The following is a 22410-nucleotide window of genomic DNA, read 5'->3' on the forward strand; positions in this document are numbered from 1 at the left end:
TTGCTCTGAATGGGTTAGCTCTTGTTCTGCAGAGGGACCCATCCTCCATCCAGGCTGCACTGTGGTTCTGTCCTGTTCTTGTGGTTCTGCACTTACTCAGGGCTCTAGATTCCGTGAATCCATTTCCAGAGGCAGACCGTGTGGGTTTGAAAAAGGCCCATTTTCACATGTTCTCTTGTCTCACATGCCTTGCTAGTAACCCTAATACCGAACACACAGAAATGTCTGTTACTACCAGTGTAAAAGTAGTGGGGAAGCGTAATTATAAATGAAAGTGGACTCTACATTTTATGAAATTTAACACATGGTGCTCTTGTTCAGTATGATGATTGTTGTGTTGTTTAAATTACGTTTATAGTGGCAATCTGCATGAATTCCCTTTGGGCTCTACACTTACCCTGAACTTATACTGTAAAAATTACGCCACTATGTAACTGGGCAAGTAATGGAGTTGACTGCCTAATGTGATAAGTCACATTGGGCAAAGGGGTCAAATAAGTAAACGTGGGCGATGGTAATGAGTTCCCTGGTTGAGGGAGTAGTTACAGTTGGTGAGGGTGTGTTCAGTGTACCAATAGAAACAAGAAGCAGAAGTCATCATTGTGTGCTGTCATATGTCAGTCAAAAAGTCCTGGACTTAAGCATGTTTTTTTCAGTCCCCGGACAAGGGGCCATGCCATTAGTCCACATGTAGTCAAAGAGAAGTGAGATTATGGTTTGAGTCAGTGAAGACCACGTGCTGATAAAGTGAGTGGGTGTGAGGGGTGGCATTGTATGGCGTTAGATGTTTACTGTTAAGGAGCAGTAAGGAAGAAACACCCTGGGTTATGTGAAGGGCTTTCAGGGATCAGCTTCTTTTAGAAGCTAGCAGCACCACCTGGTCTTGGCTCACGGTTTCTCCTTTTCCTGCAGGTCCCTGGGTCTATTTTGTCCTCGTGTTTAATATAGTAATGTCTTCATGGGCTAACAGTTATTACGTCAGTGGTATTTAAGCGCATCTCTTTACAAACGACCTGCTGCTTGAGCACTGGTCAACTGTACAAGACAGTTGTAGAGCAAGTTGAGGAAGAAGAGATGTAGACAATTGGCTATCCGGCTGTAGCGTGGAAGCAAGCGAGACCTGAGTGTTGGAAGCTCATGGCTGAGATGGTCCAAGATGGCGGTTGGTCAGTCAGTCAGTCGCTGTCTCAGTGTTGCCTTTTTAAGCTAAATAATCCATAAAAAAATACCAGGGTAAGTTTGTGTAAAGTATTTCTCAGCATATATTTTTTCATAGATTATAGTATCGTACCTGTGATCGCTGTCAAGCCACGTTTTCGTCAGCATCACATCTTACACTTCTGAGCGCAACTCATGCAGAAACATCTTGCATGGGCTTTTATTGGCCACACCTGGTGCTTGTTGGGTGCGTAACAAACTCCTGTCTGAGTGCTGCAGGGACATGAAATGTGGCCAAGGTGGAATAGACAGGTAAATAGCTAATTCATGTGAAAAGAGAGTCACAGGAGGAGATGATTGCTAATGTCTTCCCCAAGATGGAGTAGAAAACCCATGTATCGATAAAACACTGAGGCACAGTTTATTACAGAATACTGTACTTTATTTCATTTATAGTGTGGACACAAGGGTTACTTCTGTCCCCAGATATTTACCACAGACACTGTTGATAGTAACACAGCTACAAGGTACAGTCGGTGGGGAGCTCTGTCCAGCGCCTGTCGAGTCCAAGGGCTCGCAAGGCTCTGCCATGTGTACGCAAGATGGTGTGTCAAAGCTGCCTGTTCCATTCAGACACACGTTCCACCGTACCGCGGTGAGGGCCGGAGTCACGAGGCAATGAGGAGGAGAATGAGGAGGAGGAGGAGGAGTCTGGCCCACTGAGGACCTCACCCTGGGGGGCAGGTACAGCCGTAGGGGGAGGAGAGGCACCGCAAGAGCTCACGAAAAGATGCGTCTGCTGCTTTCCCAGCATGCAACAGGTGATGGAGCCAAGTACAAAACACCTTTTCTGTCCTCACCAGCAAACACACACACGCACACAGATGTGCGGTTGTCTTTAGCACCATGTTTGAGACACACTCGAGTAAATTACATGAACACGTGGTAATATTTTTTTTAAAAATTGCTTGAGGTTGCAGTGCATTGTGGGAGAGCTTCTGAAAAGACCAGGGCACTGAGATCACATGGAGAAGAGGTTCTGCACCAGTGCAAGGACTTGACCAACGGCACCATGGAGAAGGCCAGTGAGGCCAAGGGCTGCCAGCAGTGGTTCTACCTGACATCTTTGACCCAGACCAGAGAAATCCAGTTTGAAAGGTGCTGCTTGCATCCATCGATTTTGCTCAGCGGCAAATTTCGATTTCAAAGGAAAGAAACTAGATGAAGGGAAAAGCAAAAATGTGTCAAAGTAAAGACATTCAATAAGCACTCGGTTGATTACCGAATCCCTCTTATGAGATGTTCCTTTGGTCCTGGCTGGTGTTGTGCCAAAACCGTGGTCATCTCAGGAAGGACGTTGTGCGATCTCACACTCGGGTTGGGGGGGAAACTGTCACGGTCAGAGAAGCGCACACACACAACGAAGCCACCGCACATTGGCATAAGAAACGTAAATGTCGCTGCTCTCTCGGCTCTAGGTGCGGACGCTACCCGTTGAAACACACCGGGCCGACCTGGAAGCCAAACTTCTGGTTGTTGTTTCCGAAGTCCGCGACGGACACGTCGACGATGGGGAGGATGTCGGCGCGCGGGGCGTCGATCTGCAGAACGGTTTGCTCCAAGCCCTTGCGAAACTGCGTGGACATTGAGAGAACGGAATCAGAAGCACTCCGCAGCTGTAAATTAGAGCGGTGAACTTCGGAGAGCAAAAACAAAGCCCTGCGTCCAATGTTACACGTTTCGTACGTGACGCGCTGCTACAAGTCACGCATGCTGTATGCAGTGCGACAAGCTGTATTAATTTCACGAGTCGCCTGCGCCAGCATTCAGACAGGCTGTTCATGCACGTCAATAACTGGCCACTTTACCAGAGTCGTGCAGCTTCAGTACGGCGCTCGTGGACAGTAGAGCAAGGCCTCGGTGGGACAAGCGAGTGTCATCGCTCGTGCCGTCCTACTCGTCGGCCCAAAGTATACGGCGCGTTTACACCAGCACGGTGGCGTGGAGCGCCTCAAACCACGTGGTTGATGTTTGCGAGGCACGAACTGGTCGCTGTCACAAAGGAGCGCGCTAAATAAGCGGGGCCGCGATTTCGCCCCCGTGTCACATAAGCGGTTGAGAAGGCGATCAAATCCGTGCTCGTCTTTACACGTGCGGCGAAGCGTAAACGCCGTGGAAGCGAGTTGAATTAACGAGTCCCACCCACACTGCTCTTCTGCTCGGGTGCTCCTCGCTGCCACCTTTCCACTCATCTGTGTGGCTACAGGCAGAAATTTCAAAAAATGCACTTCAAAACAGACTGGAAAAAGTTCATTTCTCAGCTGTTGGGGGCACTGTGAGCCGGTGCGCTGCAACGGTACAGGGTACCGCGGTACGCCGCGAGCCGACCTTAGCGGGAGCGCTGCTACGCGTGTCTGATGGCACTCTTAGTCATCGTCTTTTCGGACTCCTGCGCTTTCCTCTTCACCTTATGAAAAGCAGAAGAGCTCCAAGCCCCCTGACAATGGCTCTCGGTGTCTCCTGCCTGCACGTGGACTCACCTGGCAGCCGTCGTGCAGCACCCTGATGGAGGCTGTGGCGCCCTGCGAGAGCTCCTCCTGGTTGGTGCCCCTGAAGCGTAGCGCGCGCTCGTAGCTTCGGGTGGCGCTGTCGAACCAGCCGGCCGAGTTCTGGCACGAGTAGGTGAACGTCTGCTTGGCTGTGGCGCTCAGCAGTTTCAGGAAGGTCAGCTGGACCACGTGGACCGGGTTTCCATCCAGGTCTATGTAGGAGAGCTGGGCCAGAGAGAGAGAGGGAGGGAGGGAGGCACATTGGTCAGGCAAACGTTCAACGCTTTTCTCATTGTTTATTTTTATTTACTTGGTCTTGTGTCCGTCTATCTATCTGTCCGTCTATCCGTCCATTCATTCATCTTTCCGTCCGTCCGTCCGTTCGTCCATCTATCTGTCCGTCTATCCGTCCATTCATTCATCTATCTGTCCGTCTATCCGTCCATTCATTCATCTTTCCATCCGTCCGTTCTTCCATCTATCTATCTGTCCCTCTATCCGTCCATTCATCCATCTCTCTCTCCGTCTATACGTCCATTCATCCATCTATCCGTCCGTCTATCCGTTCATTCATTCATCTATCCGTCCCTCCGTTCGTCCATCCATCTGTCCATCTATCCGTCCGTATATCCGTCCATTCATTCATCTTTCCATCCGTCCATTCTTCCATCTATCTATCTGTCCGTCTATCCGTCCATTCATCCATCTATCCGTCCGTTTATCCGTCCATTCATTCATCTTTCCATCCGTCCGTTCTTCCATCTATCTATCTGTCCGTCTATCCGTCCATTCATTCATCTATCTGTCCGTCTATCCGTCCATTCATTCATCTTTCCGTCCGTCCGTCCGTTCGTCCATCTATCTGTCCGTCTATCCGTCCGTTCATCCATCTCTCTGTCCGTCTATCCGTCCATTCATTCATCTTTCCATCCGTCCGTTCTTCCATCTATCTATCTGTCCCTCTATCCGTCCATTCATCCATCTCTCTCTCCGTCTATACGTCCATTCATCCATCTCTCTGTCCGTCTATCCGTCCATTCATTCATCTTTCCATCCGTCCGTTCTTCCATCTATCTATCTGTCCCTCTATCCGTCCATTCATCCATCTCTCTCTCCGTCTATACGTCCATTCATCCATCTATCCGTCCGTCTATCCGTTCATTCATTCATCTATCCGTCCCTCCGTTCGTCCACCCACCTGTCCGTCTATCCGTCCATTCATTCATCTATCCGTCCCTCCGTTCGTCCATCCGTCCGTCTATCCATCCATTCATCCAGCTATCTGTCCGTATACCCCCCATTCATTCATCTTTCCGTCCGTCCATTCATCCATCCATCCATCTATCTATCCATCCATCCGTCCGTCCATCCCCCTGAACACGTATACAGCATGTGCTGGTGTCCTTCAGACCATGTGTCTTGTCACTCTGTCTCAACACGCATGTTTTGTCTCATAACTCCATGTTCGCATGTCTTCAGTAACCCACAAGCAGCTGCTCCCTCGCTCTCTCAGCACCCTGGACAAGACACGGGCGTCCCGTACCCCTCCGGTACCTGTCTGCCTTTGCGGAAGTGGCTGTACCACGCGCCCGGCTTCTCCCTGCTCCACGCCGCCAGTTTCACCTGTGGACGGAAGAAGAGTCCTTTGTGAGTCCTGTCACCCCCACGTGTCCTACAGGTGGGGGTGGGGGGGGGTGGATTTATAGACATGCGCCGTGACAGATCGTCTCAGACGGTTTGGTCTCACCGCTTCGCTCTTCTTGTCCGGGAATAAACAGGTGTCGCCGTCCGACGTGAAGTTACAGAACACCTTGAAGGCGTCTCGGTGACACCCCTGGTTCGGGTCGATCCAGTATTCGCCTGTGGAGTCCCAGCGAGCGAGGTATAGTGAGGTACAGAGAGGTACACACACACAGGTGCTAAAGCGGCACTTACAGTGGAAATGGGGATGTGTTTTCACACATTTACTACAGTAAGTGACATCGTAACCCAGGACATCTCATATTGCACATACAGGATGGCGTAATAATTAGCTGTAGCTTCAAGAATGAAGAAGCGCGGCGCTTGAGAACACATTAGTGACACGCAGTACCGCACCATCTCTGTAGTCCGGGTGGCACATCATGAGCTCCTTGCACGTGCGGCCGGGGCTCTCATACGTGCCCAGCGGCCTCCTCATGCTCTCCACCTCCACCTTCATGGATGTGAGCGAAGCAAAGACCTCCTCCATGGCGGCACCGTCGCCGAAGGCTTCGTCTCCCAGCGGCGCGTCTCCTCCCTCTCCGTCCACCTGTTCCGAGGGTCTCCGCCTCTTCCTGCGACCCTCTGGCAGCAGGGATGGCATTGGCGCAGACGCTGGTGGTCCCTGGGAGCGGTGCAGGAAGGGAGAGAAGACAAAGAGCACAGGAGGCTCCACGAGCTCAGTAGGAAGTGAGGCTCACATGTGGAACAGGTGAGTCGCGGCCATGTGGTCACTCACAGGGGGTCCTGGGGGTCCAGCAGCTCCTGGGTCTCCTCTGGGACCGATGGGGCCCTGCGGAAGGAGGTTCTCGCTCTGTGTGTGTGCGTTTCCGTGTGTGTGTGTGTGTCCAACGTCAGTGTATGTTTTCATGTGTGTGTAGCAGCGCCTCTGGACTCACCTGGTTGCCCTTTGACCCCTTCTGTCCTATGGTCCCCTAAGACACAGAGAACACACAGTTTGCCCACAGTTTACTGATACAGCAGAGACTGAGTCGGCGAGAGCATCGTAGCCTCGTCTCCACGGACACCGAGGACACACTCACAGAAAGACCTGGCAGTCCAGGGGGACCGCTGGGGCCGCTGGGGCCGGGGAGACCCTGAGGGAGAGGAAAAAACCGTGAATGATGACTCTGTGGGGTCCGTCCGTGCGTGCGCGTGTGCGTGTGCGTGTGCATAAAGACACCTCATCTCCTTTGAGGCCCTGAGTCCCTTGGTTCCCAGGAAGTCCTCTGTCCCCCTTTTCTCCTGTCTCCCCCGGGGGCCCAATGAGTCCAATGAGCCCAGCGTGGCCCTGAAGACGGAGAGGAACAGGGGACGTTGACAGGCGGACGGGAGACAGGTTGCTGAACTCGGCCATCTATTCAGGAGGTGACGAGTGGGCTGGGAAGAAGCACGAGAGAATAACACCGCGGTACAGGTACCCTGCTGTAGGGGAAAGGTGGGCTTCACCTTGTCTCCCTTCCTGCCCGGATCTCCTCTCAGGCCTGGCAATCCTGGGGGGCCCTGTGGGGAAGCAGGGCCTCATAAGTACATGACTGTGCCACCTGGATGCTGTCTGCCAACAGGAATTGGCGGAAAGGTGAATTCCTGTGTTTACCTCGCTGGGACACCAGGGCTTCAATGAAGTTTGAGCCCATGACACGTTCTACCAATGTGGTAAAACTGGGTACCAGTGCAGCAGGCCAAGAGAACTTACCATGGGGCCAGGAGGTCCCATCTGTCCTGGAGGTCCACTTAAGCCCTGCTCTCCCTGTGGACGGAGGATGGTGACTCAGTAGCGCCCTCTTTAGGCCCCTATAGGAAGGATCTGTTCACAGAGGCACAAGGCAGCCCTGGTACTGCTCGGGCCGATCGTTCTGTACTCAGTACTCAATACTGCACGGTACTTGATGCTACCCAGGTTTGGTCTCTGTACCACACCTCCACTGCGTTTGCCTCGTAGTCAAAGTGATCGAACTCACCGCAGGGCCCGGAATCCCGGGAAGGCCTTGGGGCCCCGCATTGCCAGGGTGTCCCTGTGGCCCCATGGGTCCTGTCTTCCCCACCAGTCCCTCAAGTCCTGGTGCCCCCTGGAGGACAGTGAAGGACAAAGGAGAGTAAAAGCCCTCACACTCCTTGCATACAGAAAACACGAACGTGTGTGATGATGCAGTGTTCTCACTCGGACCTTTGCTCCCTTTGTTCCTGGTTTCCCTTCTTTCCCCGCCGGTCCCAAGCGCCCCTGCAGAGAGAGAGACACAATGTCGCGGGACCACGAACCTCTGTCTTTAAGTGCTTTTTGTGCTTCCCCCAGTCTAATCTGTTCAGAAAAGTGATTCTTGATCAGTTGCTCTTATTATAATTGTACAAAGTTTATTGTTTGCTGTGAATATATGCAGAATAACCATGAAGTAAAATGTGAGCAAATCAAGGAAATGGGCAGAAACTCACTGTTCTTCCCGGGGGTCCCGGGGGCCCGGGCTCACCTGAGGCCCCTGCTGGTCCCTAGAGACCAGTGACCATAAAGAGTGTGAAAGATCCGAACGCATCATCACAGACGGCCCCCGTCAGTAACTCTGTCTGAGCCACCCACCGCTTTCCCAGGATCCCCGGCATCTCCCTTGTCTCCTGGCACACCATCCACTCCCTGGCAGAGGTACATAAAGGTGCCATGAGGGTGCTGGCATCACATACGTGTATCTACATATATCAATGTCCTAAACACACATGAATGAGAAGGAAGTGTGTGCAGGTACATTTTGAATGAGGAGAGGACAGGGCAAGTGTGATGGACAAGCGAATCAGGGGTAACTGCTCACATTGATCCCAGGCTCTCCTGGTGGTCCAGGGTCTCCTGGCAAGCCAATGGGGCCCTGCGGAGAAGAATAAACATCACAGGTCCTGGTTCTGTGAGATGAAGAGGACCAGACTCACAGAGCTGGAGAGCTGTGTGACATGAAGAGATCCAGATGTACCTGGCTGCCTTTGGCGCCGTCCTCTCCAGGGGGGCCCTTTGCCCCTGGGGGTCCAGCAGCTCCAGGAGGTCCAGTGTCACCCTTCTCTCCAGGCTCCCCTTTCTCTCCCTGAAGACACAGCAGCCAGGGGTAAGAGGAGGGGTTTCTGAGCTGAAAGAAACACACGGAGGGGAATGGAACTCACACCACGCCCTGGTGGCCCCACTGGTCCAGGGTTCCCTGCTTCTCCATCCTCTCCCTGCACAGAAGAATCAAACGATGCTCGTCAGGACTGGACCCAGCAAACCCTTCCTCAGGTACACGCCCATTCAGAGAAGAGGCCAAAGACATGGCGTTTGGCACCGCGGCATCTGCCACCTGAGTGAATTTCCCTGTGGCGATTAATAAAGTATCATTTTTGAAAGAAAAAAAATCAGTGCACCTGACTAACAGTACATTCTAGTTAACGAAATGTAACCCCTCTTGTGAGTAGAACAGTCAGCACCATGCATGAGTACATGTACCTTGTCGCCAACAAGTCCTGGCTGCCCAACACCACCAGGCCTTCCCTGGGGGCCCTACATGGTCAGAAAGCCAAAAGTCAGGCTGGAGGGCGGCACTTTTTCATACATGTTCATTTGGAAGGTTTCTTCTGCTGGACATACAAGTACACGCACCCGCAGCAAGAAGAACATACCTCTCCACCACTGGGCCCTTGGGGGCCTCTCGGACCAAGCTGTCCTGGGGGGCCCTACAAAGGGAGACAAAGCACAAGTTCACCTTACTCCCCTGTAACCAAACCCCTGCTGGGTGTCCACTATAAAAGAGCTACACAATAAGAGGCTCACACAATCGAGAGCCTAAGGATCAAAATTCAGTTTATCGTGAGGTAAGAGACATATTTTGTTCAACAAAACATTCGCGAAAGATAGCGGCTTGTACAAAAATACGTCAGTTCATGGTATAAAGGATTTATTTTAAATAGTTAACAGTTTGCGTCACAGTGTTTGAGCTGTCAAAACCTGGAAAGAGTACAAGATAATGTACAGTCTGAAAAAGTGGGTTGAGTCCAAGAGTTCCCAAAGAAAGACCCAGACTTGAAGAGAGGCTCTAGCGTATGACGCTAGAGGAGACTTTGAGGGGTCTTTCACTTCTGCACAAAAACTTAAAGGAACTCTGTGAACCTGGACTGTGACTAATAGACAGCGTTCAATCAAGGAGTGTCTCAAAGAGATCCAACAGTCCAAGATCAAGACTCACGGGACCCTTCTGACCCAGACGGAGGCTAACAGAGAAAATTCAGTCATGGAAGGTGTCACACATGGACCCTTCGATCCAAGACAGGAGCAAGAGGGCCCTTCACCCTGGACAGAGACGAAGAGAGATCCTTCCGTTCTACGCAAAAACTTCCAGGGACCTTTCAGTCCCGGGCAGAGACAAACAGAGGACCTTGAGTCGTGAAAAGTGTCTCAGACGGAGACCTCAGTGACGGACTGAGGTTCACAGTGACCCTTCGATATCGAAGAGAAACTAACAACAGCGGCCAACTCACAGCTCTGAAGCCTAAAACAACATTTGTCTCATCAGTGGCTCTGCAGTTGCCTTACTTTCCAACAGCATCATGTGGACCAACTCAAAGAGCAAATGGCGTAAAACCCAGAGAGCATATGTTCGAACCGCACTGACAGCGGCCTCACCATCAATCCCGCATGTCCAGTTTCACCCTTCTCTCCCGGAGGTCCCGGCATCCCCTGCAGAGGAAATGGGAGCAAAGTACTTATCTCTGCGAAAACCGCAGTGAAGGCGTGTGTCTAGAGACCTGTGCTCTGAGCGGGTGAACGTCCCCAGCTGCTGCAGGGGTGTGAAAGGAGGGACTGCCTTGTGCAGGAGGGACAGAGTGGCACAGCGCCAGAAGGAAGGGAGGGAGAAGGATGGTGCAGAACTTGGCCGTGAAGTCTGAACTCCCACAGTAAAAGGTGAGTGCTGTCGTGTTTAGTCTCCTCTCTGCTGAGCAATGGGACAAACACACACGAGATACGCTAGGCCGGAGACCGGCGGACGGGAGCGGAGCCAGAGCCACGGCCACCATGCAACCCGCAAGCCGTGACGCGACACCTCCGTGAAAGAGCACGCGCGTGTACCTGCACTGCACGAGGTGAACGTCCATACCTGCAGTCCCGTGGGGCCCGCAGCGCCCTTAAAACCACGCGGACCTTCATCACCTTTCTGGCCATACATGCCCTGCTGCCCGCGGGGGCCTGGTTCTCCGCCTACGCCCTGGAGGAAGGCGAGAGGAAAGATGAACATATGATGCGAGAGGACACGATACGATGCGGTGTACACACTAATTTAGCAGACGCACGAATCCACGCTTATCCATATACACGGAGCACACGTGCACACACACCTTTAGTCACACCTTTTACATGACGCTCGTCGCAGTGCTCAGTACATCATCATAAGAACAGGAGGAAGCTCGGTAAAACGGAGACACGTACCGGCACTCCGGGCTGTCCGGGGGGACCCTGGTTTCCGGGGGGTCCTGGGGGTCCCTTTGAAGAACAAGGGAAACGGAGAGACGAAGAGCGAGGAAGGAAGGGAAGGTGAGATGGAGGCACAGAGAGCCACTCTAGACTGTCCCTCCACCCTCTGTGTAAGGCGAGAGTGTGTACGTGTGTGTTTCGTGTGTACTTTCAACACCGGGTTAGTGTGCCAAGTTACTGACAATGACTTTCTTATCGAGGGTCGGAGGGGTAATTTTTAGTGTGTCAACTCGGGGTTAGCACCTTGATCAAGGATACCGAAGCAGGAGGTGGGATTCGAACCAAAGTCCTTCGAATGCAAGACGGCGGCGCTAACGGCCATGATTTTATGATTGTGAGCGTTTGTATCTGTTCGCATTCTTTTCATTTCTCATCATGGGCGATTAGAATCAGTTCAGAAATTGCAATGCAGGCACAGTCCTTTAATGAACACACACTTGCAGTGATGTTTCAAAGTGTGTGAACCCCTTGTGTCCCTTAGTTTCACCGCAAAGTGCTTATTTAATGAGAATCGGTCTTTCTCATGACATAGTAGGTGTGTAATGAAAATGAGCAATTCCATATGTCGGGTTAGAAATCATGCGTGTACAGGTAGTCCTCGACCGACGGTGGGGTTGTGTCCCGCGGAGCCCGTCGTATTTCGAAAAAGCGTTTAATACACCTAATACACACCTGTGCGTGACAGACCCAGACAGATGAGGATCGCTGTCGCTGCTCAGCATCACCTGAGGGAGCATCGCACTGCATATCGGTTGCCCGGGAAAAATCGAAATTCGAAGTACGGTTTGTACTGAATGTCTATCGTTAGCTCACCATCGTAAAGTCGAAAAAATCATAAGTCGAACCATCGTAAATCGGGGACCACCTGTAGTAGAAACCCGGAAGTGGTGCAGGTGCAACAATAAATGAACCCTTTATAAGTTAATTGATTAAACCACATATAGTGAGGTGAGTTAATCATAGTGATTGACTCATTTTATAAGTTTAAGATTTAGATTTTATAAGTTTGATGTTTTTACACAAGAATGATAACCATCCCTATAGGGTTCACCTACTTTGTGAGAGCGCTGTACACACACACACACACACACACACACACACACACGTGCGGTCATTGTTAGTTTGTCACTGAATCTCACCACTTCTCCTTTGTCCCCCTTGCTGCCCTTCTGTCCTGGTCCTCCTGTTTCCCCCTGAAGAGACACCGTGTGCTGAGACACAGAGAGGCGTCGTCGAAACACACAAACACACTACAGCTGCACATCACATACAGAGAGGCAGCTTGGCTGGACTACATGCACACAAGAAGCACAGATACATGGTCATCAGAGGCACAAATGTAAATGGAACACAAATGCAGAATGCGAAATAAAGATGCACACTCGGTGGGTGATAAATACGAACGGGGCTCCGACACGTACGTGTGAAGCAAAGGAAAACACACAGCACAGCACAAACACGTTAGGACGGAGGACACACTTCACAGGCCCCCCGCGAAGCTTCCGGCCCAGCATCTACCGCACCTTATCTCCATCCTCTCCCGGGGGACCTGCTGGTCCTGTAGGCCCAGGAGGGCCCAGGTGCCCCTGGTCTCCATCGTGTCCTACAGGTCCTGGGGGGCCCTTCTCTCCCTGGGGAAGCGGGAGGGGGCAGAGTCCAATGACACCTTCGCTTTGGGCAAAGAGACAGCGCACCCGAGAGCGAGCGATACCGACACCTACCGGCTCACCCTTGTCTCCCATGGGCCCGGGTGGCCCGCTGCTCCCTGGGCGGCCAGGTGAACCGATTGCGCCAGCCACTCCTGGGGGTCCTCTCTCGCCAGGGGCTCCCTGTGAAGAGAGGGCAAAGCGTGTCAGCAAGCGGTGTGCAGATGTTGTATGTTCGAAAAGACGGGGGGAGGCGCAAAGGGGCCACACTCACAACGGCTCCTGCGGAACCTGGAGGCCCCTGGCCTCCCTTCAGTCCAGCAGGTCCCTGCAGAGCAAAGAGAAGAGACATCCCTGTGATCAGCTCAGTCATGTAGCTCAGCTCAGACACATCTTTCAACGATCCTTCCACCACGATGCTCAACGTCAGAGAGGCGGAAGAAGAGATGTCATTCGATCAATGGTAGCACTCATCTCCAGTGCTGAACCCAGTCACATCCCTCAACTCCACCACAGAGGCGGCTGAGACAAAGAGATGAGCGTCTTCAACTGAACCACGTCACTCAACAGCATCATTTGCACCTTAGTGAGGAATAAGAGTGTGTGTGGGTGGGGGGGGGGGGGGGGGGGAGACAGCCAGCAGAGGGACAGCTGGAAATTAAGGCCGTTACCATGGCTCCAGGGCTGCCTCTGCTGCCACGGAATCCACGCGGTCCAGGAGGGCCACTCTTCCCAGCTCCCCCTGGGGCTCCTGGGTCACCCTGGGTACCACAGCAAGCACTTTACGAAAGCCTGATGTCAGCAGCACTGCTGCAATGTGTCTGCTGAGTGCTCATCAGCTGCCTCGTAGAAGCTGCACCGCTCACACTTGCCAATCTGGCCATGCTGTCTGCTCACCTTGGCACCTTCTTTGCCAGCAGCTCCAGGTAAGCCCTGCTCTCCAGGTACACCGGGTGACCCTGGGTGTCCTCGCTCACCCATGGGCCCAGTTTCTCCCGATTTACCCTGAAAACATTCAGGAGGCAAGTGGAGCGTCTTTGCTTTGGCACCGAGTGCTGGTACTCATGCTCTGTCACCTGGCGAACATGAGAGCAGGGAGCCGCTACAGAGCGAGGGTCTCTTACCTGGGGTCCCACTACTCCCGCTGGCCCAGGTGGCCCAGTTTTCCCTTGAAAACCCTGTATGTGGAGAGCAGTGCAGCTCATTGGCCTCTGAAACATTCATCTCTGCGCTCGATCGCTCTGCTCCGTGGACCGTGACTTACGGGCTCCCCCCGCTGGCCTGGATGCCCGGGAAGTCCGTCTTTCCCTGCAGGGCCCTAATGGGAGAGCGACAAATGCTCATACGAGCTCGTACGAGCTCCTCTGTTGTTGTGCACTGAAACACGAAAGACTGCTGTCTCACATTGGGTCCTTTGGGTCCTGGCTCTCCATTCTGTCCCTGCGGCCCCTGAGGTCCCTGAAATGTCACAAATACATATATTGAAATACTAGCCGCAAAACTGACAATATACCGAGGAAAGGAGCCGGGCGGAAACAACGTAGTTCGGAAGGGCTTCGTTTGACTCGTGTGAGCGCAACAGAAGAGGTCTTACCCTCTCTCCGGTGGGTCCCGGGGGTCCATCGTTTCCCGAAACTCCCTGGGATTACAAGGTTTTGGGTACGCAGAAGTTAAAAAAGGATTCATGCAAAGCCAAGTCTGATCTCGCCAAAGAATGACGTATCGTCAGTAACAGTTGTCAGCATCGCCACTCAGTCGTCCCCAGGTACCCTGGCAGGTGGTGAACCTGTCCGGGCTGAACTCTGACCTTGGCTCCAGGTTTTCCTGTGGGACCTCTTGCTCCCCTGCTTCCCCGAGAGCCCTGTGGAAACGACAGTTACCTTGAGCAGTTTACGTACTGGTACCACCGATGGGGTGGTGCGAGGCAGCTGTGGGAAGCTAGAAGGGAGCAGGTGGCGGCTCCATGGGACACAAAGTTCCCCTTCTACCCTCATCGCCCTTTTCTTGTCCCCTGAGACCTGGTGAATTGTGCAAAGTATCTAAAGTGCGACACGAACGGTGGTGCCGTGCGCCCTGGTCCACCGAGTCCATAGCGTGTAAATTGCGCGAAGCTTTGCCACGTTCGCTTCCTGGCATCGGTGACAGTGGTTTCCTGGAACCTTTGGGGACCGAGAGTGAAAGAGCCACGTCTCTCCTGTTTTTGGCATTTCTGTTTAATGCACTTGTCTGCGATGTGAAATTATTGCGTGGCTAATATGACAGACTGTATTACCAGGGTTACACCATTATTTTACTGTGTCCTACAAGAAATTTACACATAAACTTATCACCTGGGATGTCGATGTAAAAGTAAAAGTACGGTAAATGTGAAGTCACTAACAGCAAAGCCACCGTGTGGCATTCTTGTCCTTAAATATAAATAAAAATATTTATACTCACTGTCGGTCCTCTCTGGCCAGCACTTCCAGGTGGACCAGCTGGGCCCTGAGGTGTAAAAAGCAGAGTATTACCACGGATACAGACACTGCACGAGGCCAGGATTCCTGCGCGGTTCGTTGGCCTCCGCTGCTCACCTGTTTTCACCTCTTCTGACCAGTTTGCTCTCTATTTTACCTGGAAATATTCCACATTTCTGTGTCACTCACCTGAGGGTGTCTCACCTGTCTTTTTCTTACCTGTCTTACCTGGCTGAATGTCACTAGGATGTAGCTGAGCTGTGTGCACCTCACCTGCCTGTATTTCTCTGCCTTTAGCACCGACACATGAGTGTGTCTCTCGCTTGCGTGACCATGCTGATGAGCGTCTTACCCGTTTTCCTTTCTCTCCAGGTACCCCGGGTGATCCTGAGAAGCCCAGTGAGCCCTGAAGATTAAAACATGCTTATATGAATAAACATCGGAAGGACAACAGAGTCTGGGTTCCTCTTACACATATCCCGCTGAAAACATCTTCTGCTTTCCAACCTTTGGTCCCTGTCTTCCCGGGTATCCTGGTAAGCCTGGCACTCCGAGGTTGCCCTGCGGAGACACGCAAAGGAGGTGGAATTGTTGGAGAGCAGCGCGTCACGCTTTGAGACGCATGCGTGCGCTAACCATGCACGGATGTAGGGACATTTCCACATCGGTACGATCCATATAGTCACGGCGAGCTTTTCGAAGGACACTTGTTTAGGGAAGCTGGGACCAGGTGCTTTGGCAACGTGGAGACGAACGAGACAAATGACAATCGCGCCTCGAACGTGTCGTCTCTGAAGTTATGACCAGTTCTTCCTTGAATGTAGACGTGAGTTTTTGCATCAGGTGTGATCGCAATCGCTCAGCAGGCTGTACCTTCTCCCCAGCGATTCCTGCAGGCCCAGGCTCTCCCATAGACCCTGCTTGGCCCTTGGGCCCCTCTGGTCCATCTTCGCCGCGTGGCCCTAGAACACCATCATCCCCCTGGAAATGGACACAGGAAGAGAGGGTGACACCTAGGTGGCAGGAAGAGCCACTGGGCTGGCTCAGAGCAATGGGGTGTGAGTCCCATGAACTGGACAGTGTGTTACATTGTCCCCTTTGGTGCCCATCTCTCCTTTGACTCCCGGGAATCCATCTTCACCCTGTCGTGGACGGCAGGGGAGAGAGACTCTGGTCAAGCAGGGAGCGGCAATGTGCTCAGGTGAACAGGACAATCGAGGCAGGCGAGCCGGTACACTGCGGACACTGGATGGGGCGCCAGGCCATTGCAGAGCAGACTCTGACGTGTGTGTGCAGTGCCTAGAACGGCTCTAGCGTGTTTAACGTACACCGTATCATACAGCGCAGCACCGTACAGGAGCACAACGCAGCTTTTACCTTCTCTCCTTTGCTTCCCTTTAGGCCCCTTAGTCCGTCTGCTCCCTGTGGGACAAGGGAATGCCGGATTAGTCGAGGGACAGCGTCAACGTGCTGACGTACAGCGTTCATGTCACTCGTAGCACTGACTCTTTTATAGCGCCGACCCACAGCAACTGTACCTTGACACCCCGGGATCCGGGATACCCGATGGGGCCCTGTGCTCCAGGAGGACCCTGCACCCAGTAAGAAAATAAATAAGCCCATCAGGTGTAAAAGTTCCTGGTCAGGTTTACATGTGTGAGTTTGGTCCGTGTGACATGAAGTCGTCAATGAGAGGGTCTAGTTACTGAGGTATATGGTCAATACGGACCAATACGGCCACAGAATGATGGTGATTATGGCTCTACAACAGTTTCCACGGTAAACCTGGGGCTCCACTCACCGGCATTCCCTTCTCACCTGCAGGGCCCTCCCTACCTGGATGTCCCTGAAGACGAAACAAAGTCAGCGGGGTCATTACATTATTATTGTCGTTATTTCTGCTGTTATTACTAATCCTTCTAAGACCTGCTGGACAATAGCGCTCCTTACAGTATTATATGAGTGGTTACAGCGCTACATGTCAACTGATACTAGTACCAGGGGGCCGTCAATGCCTGGCAATCCTCGCATCCCCTGCTTTCCTGGAGGACCCTACATGAGAGAGGGAGACAAAGATCAAGTGAGGCCCTCAGAAAAGCAGATATCTGTCATTTTCTGCCATTAAACACAAACTTTTTCAGGTTCTTTTAAGGCTCATTAGCAGCGTGGAACAGAGAGGACCTGAAGGCTGTACGTCCGGATCTCAGAAGAAGGAGCTGTTGGACCTTGAGGACGTTTTTCAAGGACATGCGACTCTTTAAAAGGGACCTTGTGAACCAAAGCTGTCCTGCACACAGTGCGTGGCAAGAGCATACTGTGCAAGGGACACCGTGGTAACCATCAAAAAGGTACAGTGTTGATACACACCTTCTCTCCTGGCATCCCGATGAGGCCCTGGGGACCAGGCAGGCCCTTTGAGGGAAGAACAGCGTGAATAAGCGTGTGTGTGCGAGTTAGAAATGTACGTATACTAGGTGTGTGTTTGGCTGCATGCCTGCTGTTTTTATGTGACTTGTGCTTATATGTTTATTATGTGTTTATAACTTGCGAGCTTCCATCTCACACTGCCTCTTTCACAGTGTTGTGCTATAGGCCCCGCCTACCTGATATCCTGGGTTTCCCTGTTGGCCGGGAGGTCCCGGCTCCCCTGGGGGTCCCTACGAAGAATTAAATCACAACCGTCACAAATGTGCGAATGTGACTTAAAGAGGACCGCAAGCTGTTTAGATTCTACCTACCAGGTTGCCCTTCGACCCCTGAAGGCCGTCCACACCTCGGATGCCCTGTGGAAAAGAAGAAGGGGCGGGACTTAAAAAGCCTCTTTGGTTTCGCACAGAGCTCCTGGAAGACTTCAGCTTTGACAGAAAGGACAGACGTACAGAAACCGGACACATACAACGACGTACCAACCGTATGCGTACACGTGCGCGCGCGCACATGCACGCACACGGTCCAAATTACCGGTTGGCCAGGAGGTCCTGGGGCTCCGCGTGGTCCAACCAGTCCACGAGGGCCCTGGAGTCAAACAGAAAAACACAAATAACTCTCTTACCACACATAATAATAATAATAATAATAATAATAATAATAATAATAGCAGGTTTGGCCTGTGCCTGCTCTCTGGTGGGTCTGGGGTTCGAGTCCCGCTTGGGGCACCTTGCGATGGACTGGCTTCCCGTCCTGGGTGTGATCCCTCCCCCTCCAGCCTTACGCCCTGTGTTGCCGGGTTAGGCTCTGGCTCGCCGTGATCCCACTCAGGACAAGTGGTTTCAGTCAATGAGTCAATAATAATAATAATAATAATAATAATAATAACAACAACAACAACAATCTAGGTAGAAGTGAGTTACACTCAATATTTTATGTTTCTATGTATACGTAGCTCACTTCTACCTACATTATTATTATTGTTGTTTTTGTTGTTGTATATGACAGCTCTACAATGGAACAGCTGTGGAGCTGCAGAGAGAGTCAAAAGCTCCAAGTTTCTTGGTGTGCACATGACAGAGGACATCTCCTGGACCCTGAACACCACCTGCCTCGCCAAGAAGGCCCAGCAGCGTCTCCATTTCTTACGGAGGCTGAAGAGAGCGAAATTCCCCCCTCCCATCCTCACTACGTTCTACAGAGAGACGATAGAGAGCATCTTGACCAGCCGTCTCACCGCGTGGTATGGGAACCGCACAGCCTCCGACCGCAAGACCCTACAGTGAGTGGTAAGAACAGCTGAAAAGATCATCGGAGTTCCTCTTCCAGCCATCGACTCCATATAGAAAAACCGCCGCATCCGCAAGGCCAACGGCATTGCGGGCATTGTGGACGACCCCGCTCACCCCTCTCGTGGACTCTTCGACCTGTTGCCATCTGGCAGGAGGTACAAGAGCATCCGTGCCACCACCAGCAGGCTCCGCAACAGTTTTTTCCCTGGGGTAGTTAGACTTCTCAACACCCAGCTACCTCCCAACACTCAACTGCCTCCGTTGACCAGTTAACTCAGCACTACACTACTCCACAACTGCCTACAGCTCACAGCCATACCCACATCCTATCCTGTCTATTTATTTATTTATTTACTTATTCATTGTCTTATGCTGTGCTCTGTCTTGCACCGTGGTCTCCGAAGAAATGACATTTCGTTCCACTGTGCACAAGCTGTGTGGAGGAATAACAATAAAAAATATTTGTAACTTGTAACTCTAGGCAGTCGAGTAACTGACACCTGCAGCATGCGATGTTGTGCTGACGCTCGTTTCTTTCCTCCGTCACACTCTGCAGTAATTGACCAAAACCATAACTACTGTTATCACATAGGACATAGATGGCGCCGGACATGGTGTCTTTTACCTTACTTCTGACCCTGATACACCTTCAGAGATGTGTGGTGAGAGACTGAACCACATGGACCCAGGAGAAGAAACGAACCACAGCCGTCTAGCGTGCGTGTCTAGAGTGCGTGTAGATGACACGCCATAAGAACATGAAAGAAGAGCTTGTGAAGAGCATGTGCGCTCAGGGGTTTACTCACAGGTTCCCCTGGCTGTCCTCGTGGTCCGGGAGGTCCATCTGAACCCTGAGGAACATCAGCCGACATGAGTACCAGCGTTTTTCGCGCACATCCTGTTCAGCTGGATCTACCAGCCCCGATAAAAGGCGAACGTGCAGCTCCAGGAGAACACATACCGTAGTACTCTGTGAGTGCATTACCTTAGTAGAGCATGGCACTCAGAGTGTATTACCCAGGTACAAGGTTGTCCTCACAGGCTGTATTACTCTGGTAAAAGGTTGTCCCGACAGGGTGTATTACCGTGGCAGAAGGTAGCACTCAGTGCGAGTATTACTCTGGTAAAAGGGGGTCCTCAGGGAGGGCAGTACCAGTCTGTGAAGTTCAGCTGTTACTGGTTAAAGGTCACAGAGGAGGACTCTGTTCTCACTTTGTCACCTGGTTCTCCCACAGGGCCCAGTGGACCAGGCTTCCCTCTCTCCCCCTGAGCAACAAACAAAAGTCGTTACACGCGATACCTGAACGAATCAAGCGTATGAAGAGCAAACAAAGGTCGTGGTGGTCAGTACTGAAACAGACAAGGTTACAGACACCGTGGACAGGTTGTTCCAGCCAACAGTCAGACAAACACAAACAAAAGCAAAAGCAAGCAATAAATAGCACCGCCCCCTCCCCCTCCCCAGACACACACATACACACTCACCCTGTGGCCCTTGCTCCCTGGTAATCCTGGCAGGCCGTCAAACCCTCTGTCCCCCTGCAGGACAGGTTAGAGAAGCACCGTGCATCACGCACTCGCAGGGCTTTGTACCTGTGCGCTCTCACAGGTGTGCGGTGCGAGCAGCTCACCTTTGCCCCAGGCTCCCCTGTTGCTCCGCGGTGTCCATCTGCTCCTGCGCGTCCCTGCGAAAGACACACGGGTTACAGGAACAGCAACCCCGTGCTGGACTCAGTGTGTCTCCTTGGACTGGGTACTGGGAACTGGGAACTCTACGTGCCCAAAGTTTGTGTGTGTGTGTGAGTGCGTGCGTGCGTGCGCGCGTGTGTGCGCGCGTGTGTCTACTCAGCGCTCAGTGCTGTGCATGTCCCTACTGTCCAGTGTGTACTTAGGACTGCACATGTCCATGCCGTTTGTCTAATCAGTACTCAGTGCGTTTGATCTCCAGCTAATGAACTCTGAAGACACAAACATTTCGCTGATATCAACTTTTAACAAAAGTATTTAGTACAGTACAGAAGCGCGTGTGCACACAGGCAGAGTGTGTGTTCTCACCCTTTTCCCAAGCTTCCCGCTTAGGCCCACGGGCCCAGGTACCCCTCTAGGACCCTGGGCGGAAAAGAGAGACGGTTAGGGAGCAAATGATGGAGGAACACTGGCGACGACACCAGGTGGTGGAGCACCTCCTACCGGTGGTCCAGAGTCACCACTGTCTCCTTTCAGGCCTGATGGACCGGGGAGCCCCTGCAATAAAGCACCAGCGTCAGTGTCGGGGTGGAGGGAGACAGAGCGAAGGATGGCTCCTTTCACGCAGACGCTCGTGGGAACCGTCAGGCTTGTAGAACGCAGGACACCTCCGAGACGAACCCCTACGTCACTCTTCTCGAGCTCTTCAAACACACTCAGCCTTCACAGTAGTGTGTGTGTTCTTAAGCTCTCCTTGAGGGGTGACAATGCACTCTTGGCACGAAACATGGAAAAGTACAGTAGCTCCCTGGGTCTTTTTACCCCATGCACTTATTCATGTTTTATTGTTTTCCAGCATTAACTCACAATGGATTTAATTAGGTTTTTTTACACAGGTCTACTGAATTACACATTTAAAGGTGAAAGCAAAATCATATTCATCATAATCATACATGTAGTCTGTAGTCAACTGTCTTCCTTCTTTCTTTGTCCGATCTATTTGTTTCTTCACCTTATTATGCCTGTTCAAGTGTGGCGGCATGCTAGCGCAGCAAGTAGTGCCGTTGTCTCACAGCGCCTGGGTGGTGCGAGAGGATATGGGTTTGATCCCCGCTCGGCCTGCGTGGAGTTTGTATGTTCTCCCCGTGTCTGCATGCATTTCCTCCGGGTGCTCTGGTTTCCTCCCACACTCCAAAGACATGCTGTTCAGGTTCCCCCATAGTGTGTGAGTGACACAGTGGGTGTTTCACTGATGCATGGATGAGTAACCCCTTGTAAGTAGTGTATCTAGCAGTGTAGTCACCTTGGTCAATATAGTGTGTGTGGGCTAGTAACACTAGATAGTATCCGTTTCAAGTCGCTTTGGACAAAAGCGTCTGTTCAGTGAATAAATGTAAATGTAAGTGCTCTATGAAAATACACTGAATTGAATATTCATTACAAATACTGTATGAAACAAAAAATAACAATGCATAAGTGTTCACACCCTTAGTGAATAGGTTCCTTTGCAGCTGCAGTATGAAGATGTGCCAGTTTATACAAAACCTGTTATATACATATGTATATAACGGGTATGAGTAAATGTAAATATAAATATATACAGTATCTGAGGTGATGTGCTGAATCTGATGGGAAGAGATTTCTGAGCAGACCTACTGAGCTCTTACCAGTGGACCAGGGCGGCCAGTCAGACCCAGGGGACCTGGTGGTCCTTTCAGTGACAACTGTGGAAGTAAGAAGAGGTATGTGTCACAGCAAGGTCAGGTCAGGAGCACTGAAATCACTAAATGGTCAAGGTCACTGATGATGCTGCAACAGTGGGGTGTCAGATGTCTCATGGAGCAGCACGTATTATAAGCAATATTTTTCAAGTCCCAGTTTAAGTCATCCCGTAACCTGTGATCTGTGTGGTTGTGCTCTGTAGCCTTCCTGGGTGTTCATCCAATAAGGTCATGCTGTGTGGTCAGATGAGTTCATTTT

At 51.8% G+C, this 22410-nt stretch overlaps 1 protein-coding gene across 1 annotated transcript in view; it reads right to left on the reverse strand.

Moving 5' to 3' along the window:
- Window positions 1-2462: 2462 nt before the first annotated feature.
- col5a3b (collagen, type V, alpha 3b) overlaps window positions 2463-22410 on the reverse strand; it is a 40994-nt gene continuing 21046 nt past the window's right edge. Inside the window, exons 13-66 of the mRNA XM_018728008.2 lie at window positions 22098-22154; window positions 20935-20988; window positions 20800-20853; window positions 20376-20429; window positions 20230-20283; window positions 19957-20010; window positions 19551-19595; window positions 17987-18040; window positions 17764-17808; window positions 17629-17682; window positions 17393-17437; window positions 17024-17077; window positions 16827-16871; window positions 16564-16617; window positions 16403-16447; window positions 16114-16167; window positions 15899-16006; window positions 15533-15586; window positions 15378-15431; window positions 15009-15053; window positions 14377-14430; window positions 14164-14208; window positions 13974-14027; window positions 13834-13887; window positions 13694-13747; window positions 13467-13574; window positions 13241-13330; window positions 12844-12897; window positions 12645-12752; window positions 12447-12554; window positions 12063-12116; window positions 10879-10932; window positions 10550-10657; window positions 10078-10131; window positions 9078-9131; window positions 8905-8958; window positions 8586-8639; window positions 8402-8509; window positions 8246-8299; window positions 8020-8073; window positions 7878-7931; window positions 7615-7668; window positions 7409-7516; window positions 7144-7197; window positions 6897-6950; window positions 6631-6738; window positions 6491-6544; window positions 6347-6382; window positions 6187-6240; window positions 5805-6072; window positions 5455-5567; window positions 5262-5330; window positions 3699-3932; window positions 2463-2792 (exon numbers count right to left, since the gene is read on the reverse strand). Of these exons, the coding sequence (XP_018583524.2) occupies window positions 2646-2792; window positions 3699-3932; window positions 5262-5330; window positions 5455-5567; window positions 5805-6072; window positions 6187-6240; window positions 6347-6382; window positions 6491-6544; window positions 6631-6738; window positions 6897-6950; window positions 7144-7197; window positions 7409-7516; window positions 7615-7668; window positions 7878-7931; window positions 8020-8073; window positions 8246-8299; window positions 8402-8509; window positions 8586-8639; window positions 8905-8958; window positions 9078-9131; window positions 10078-10131; window positions 10550-10657; window positions 10879-10932; window positions 12063-12116; window positions 12447-12554; window positions 12645-12752; window positions 12844-12897; window positions 13241-13330; window positions 13467-13574; window positions 13694-13747; window positions 13834-13887; window positions 13974-14027; window positions 14164-14208; window positions 14377-14430; window positions 15009-15053; window positions 15378-15431; window positions 15533-15586; window positions 15899-16006; window positions 16114-16167; window positions 16403-16447; window positions 16564-16617; window positions 16827-16871; window positions 17024-17077; window positions 17393-17437; window positions 17629-17682; window positions 17764-17808; window positions 17987-18040; window positions 19551-19595; window positions 19957-20010; window positions 20230-20283; window positions 20376-20429; window positions 20800-20853; window positions 20935-20988; window positions 22098-22154 (3867 nt within the window). The 3' untranslated portion in view covers window positions 2463-2645. The remainder of the gene's footprint in view (window positions 2793-3698; window positions 3933-5261; window positions 5331-5454; window positions 5568-5804; window positions 6073-6186; window positions 6241-6346; window positions 6383-6490; window positions 6545-6630; window positions 6739-6896; window positions 6951-7143; window positions 7198-7408; window positions 7517-7614; window positions 7669-7877; window positions 7932-8019; window positions 8074-8245; window positions 8300-8401; window positions 8510-8585; window positions 8640-8904; window positions 8959-9077; window positions 9132-10077; window positions 10132-10549; window positions 10658-10878; window positions 10933-12062; window positions 12117-12446; window positions 12555-12644; window positions 12753-12843; window positions 12898-13240; window positions 13331-13466; window positions 13575-13693; window positions 13748-13833; window positions 13888-13973; window positions 14028-14163; window positions 14209-14376; window positions 14431-15008; window positions 15054-15377; window positions 15432-15532; window positions 15587-15898; window positions 16007-16113; window positions 16168-16402; window positions 16448-16563; window positions 16618-16826; window positions 16872-17023; window positions 17078-17392; window positions 17438-17628; window positions 17683-17763; window positions 17809-17986; window positions 18041-19550; window positions 19596-19956; window positions 20011-20229; window positions 20284-20375; window positions 20430-20799; window positions 20854-20934; window positions 20989-22097; window positions 22155-22410) is intronic.

The sequence above is a fragment of the Scleropages formosus genome, chromosome 1, assembly GCF_900964775.1.
Source record: "Scleropages formosus chromosome 1, fSclFor1.1, whole genome shotgun sequence".
Classification (NCBI taxonomy): Eukaryota; Metazoa; Chordata; class Actinopteri; order Osteoglossiformes; family Osteoglossidae; genus Scleropages; species Scleropages formosus.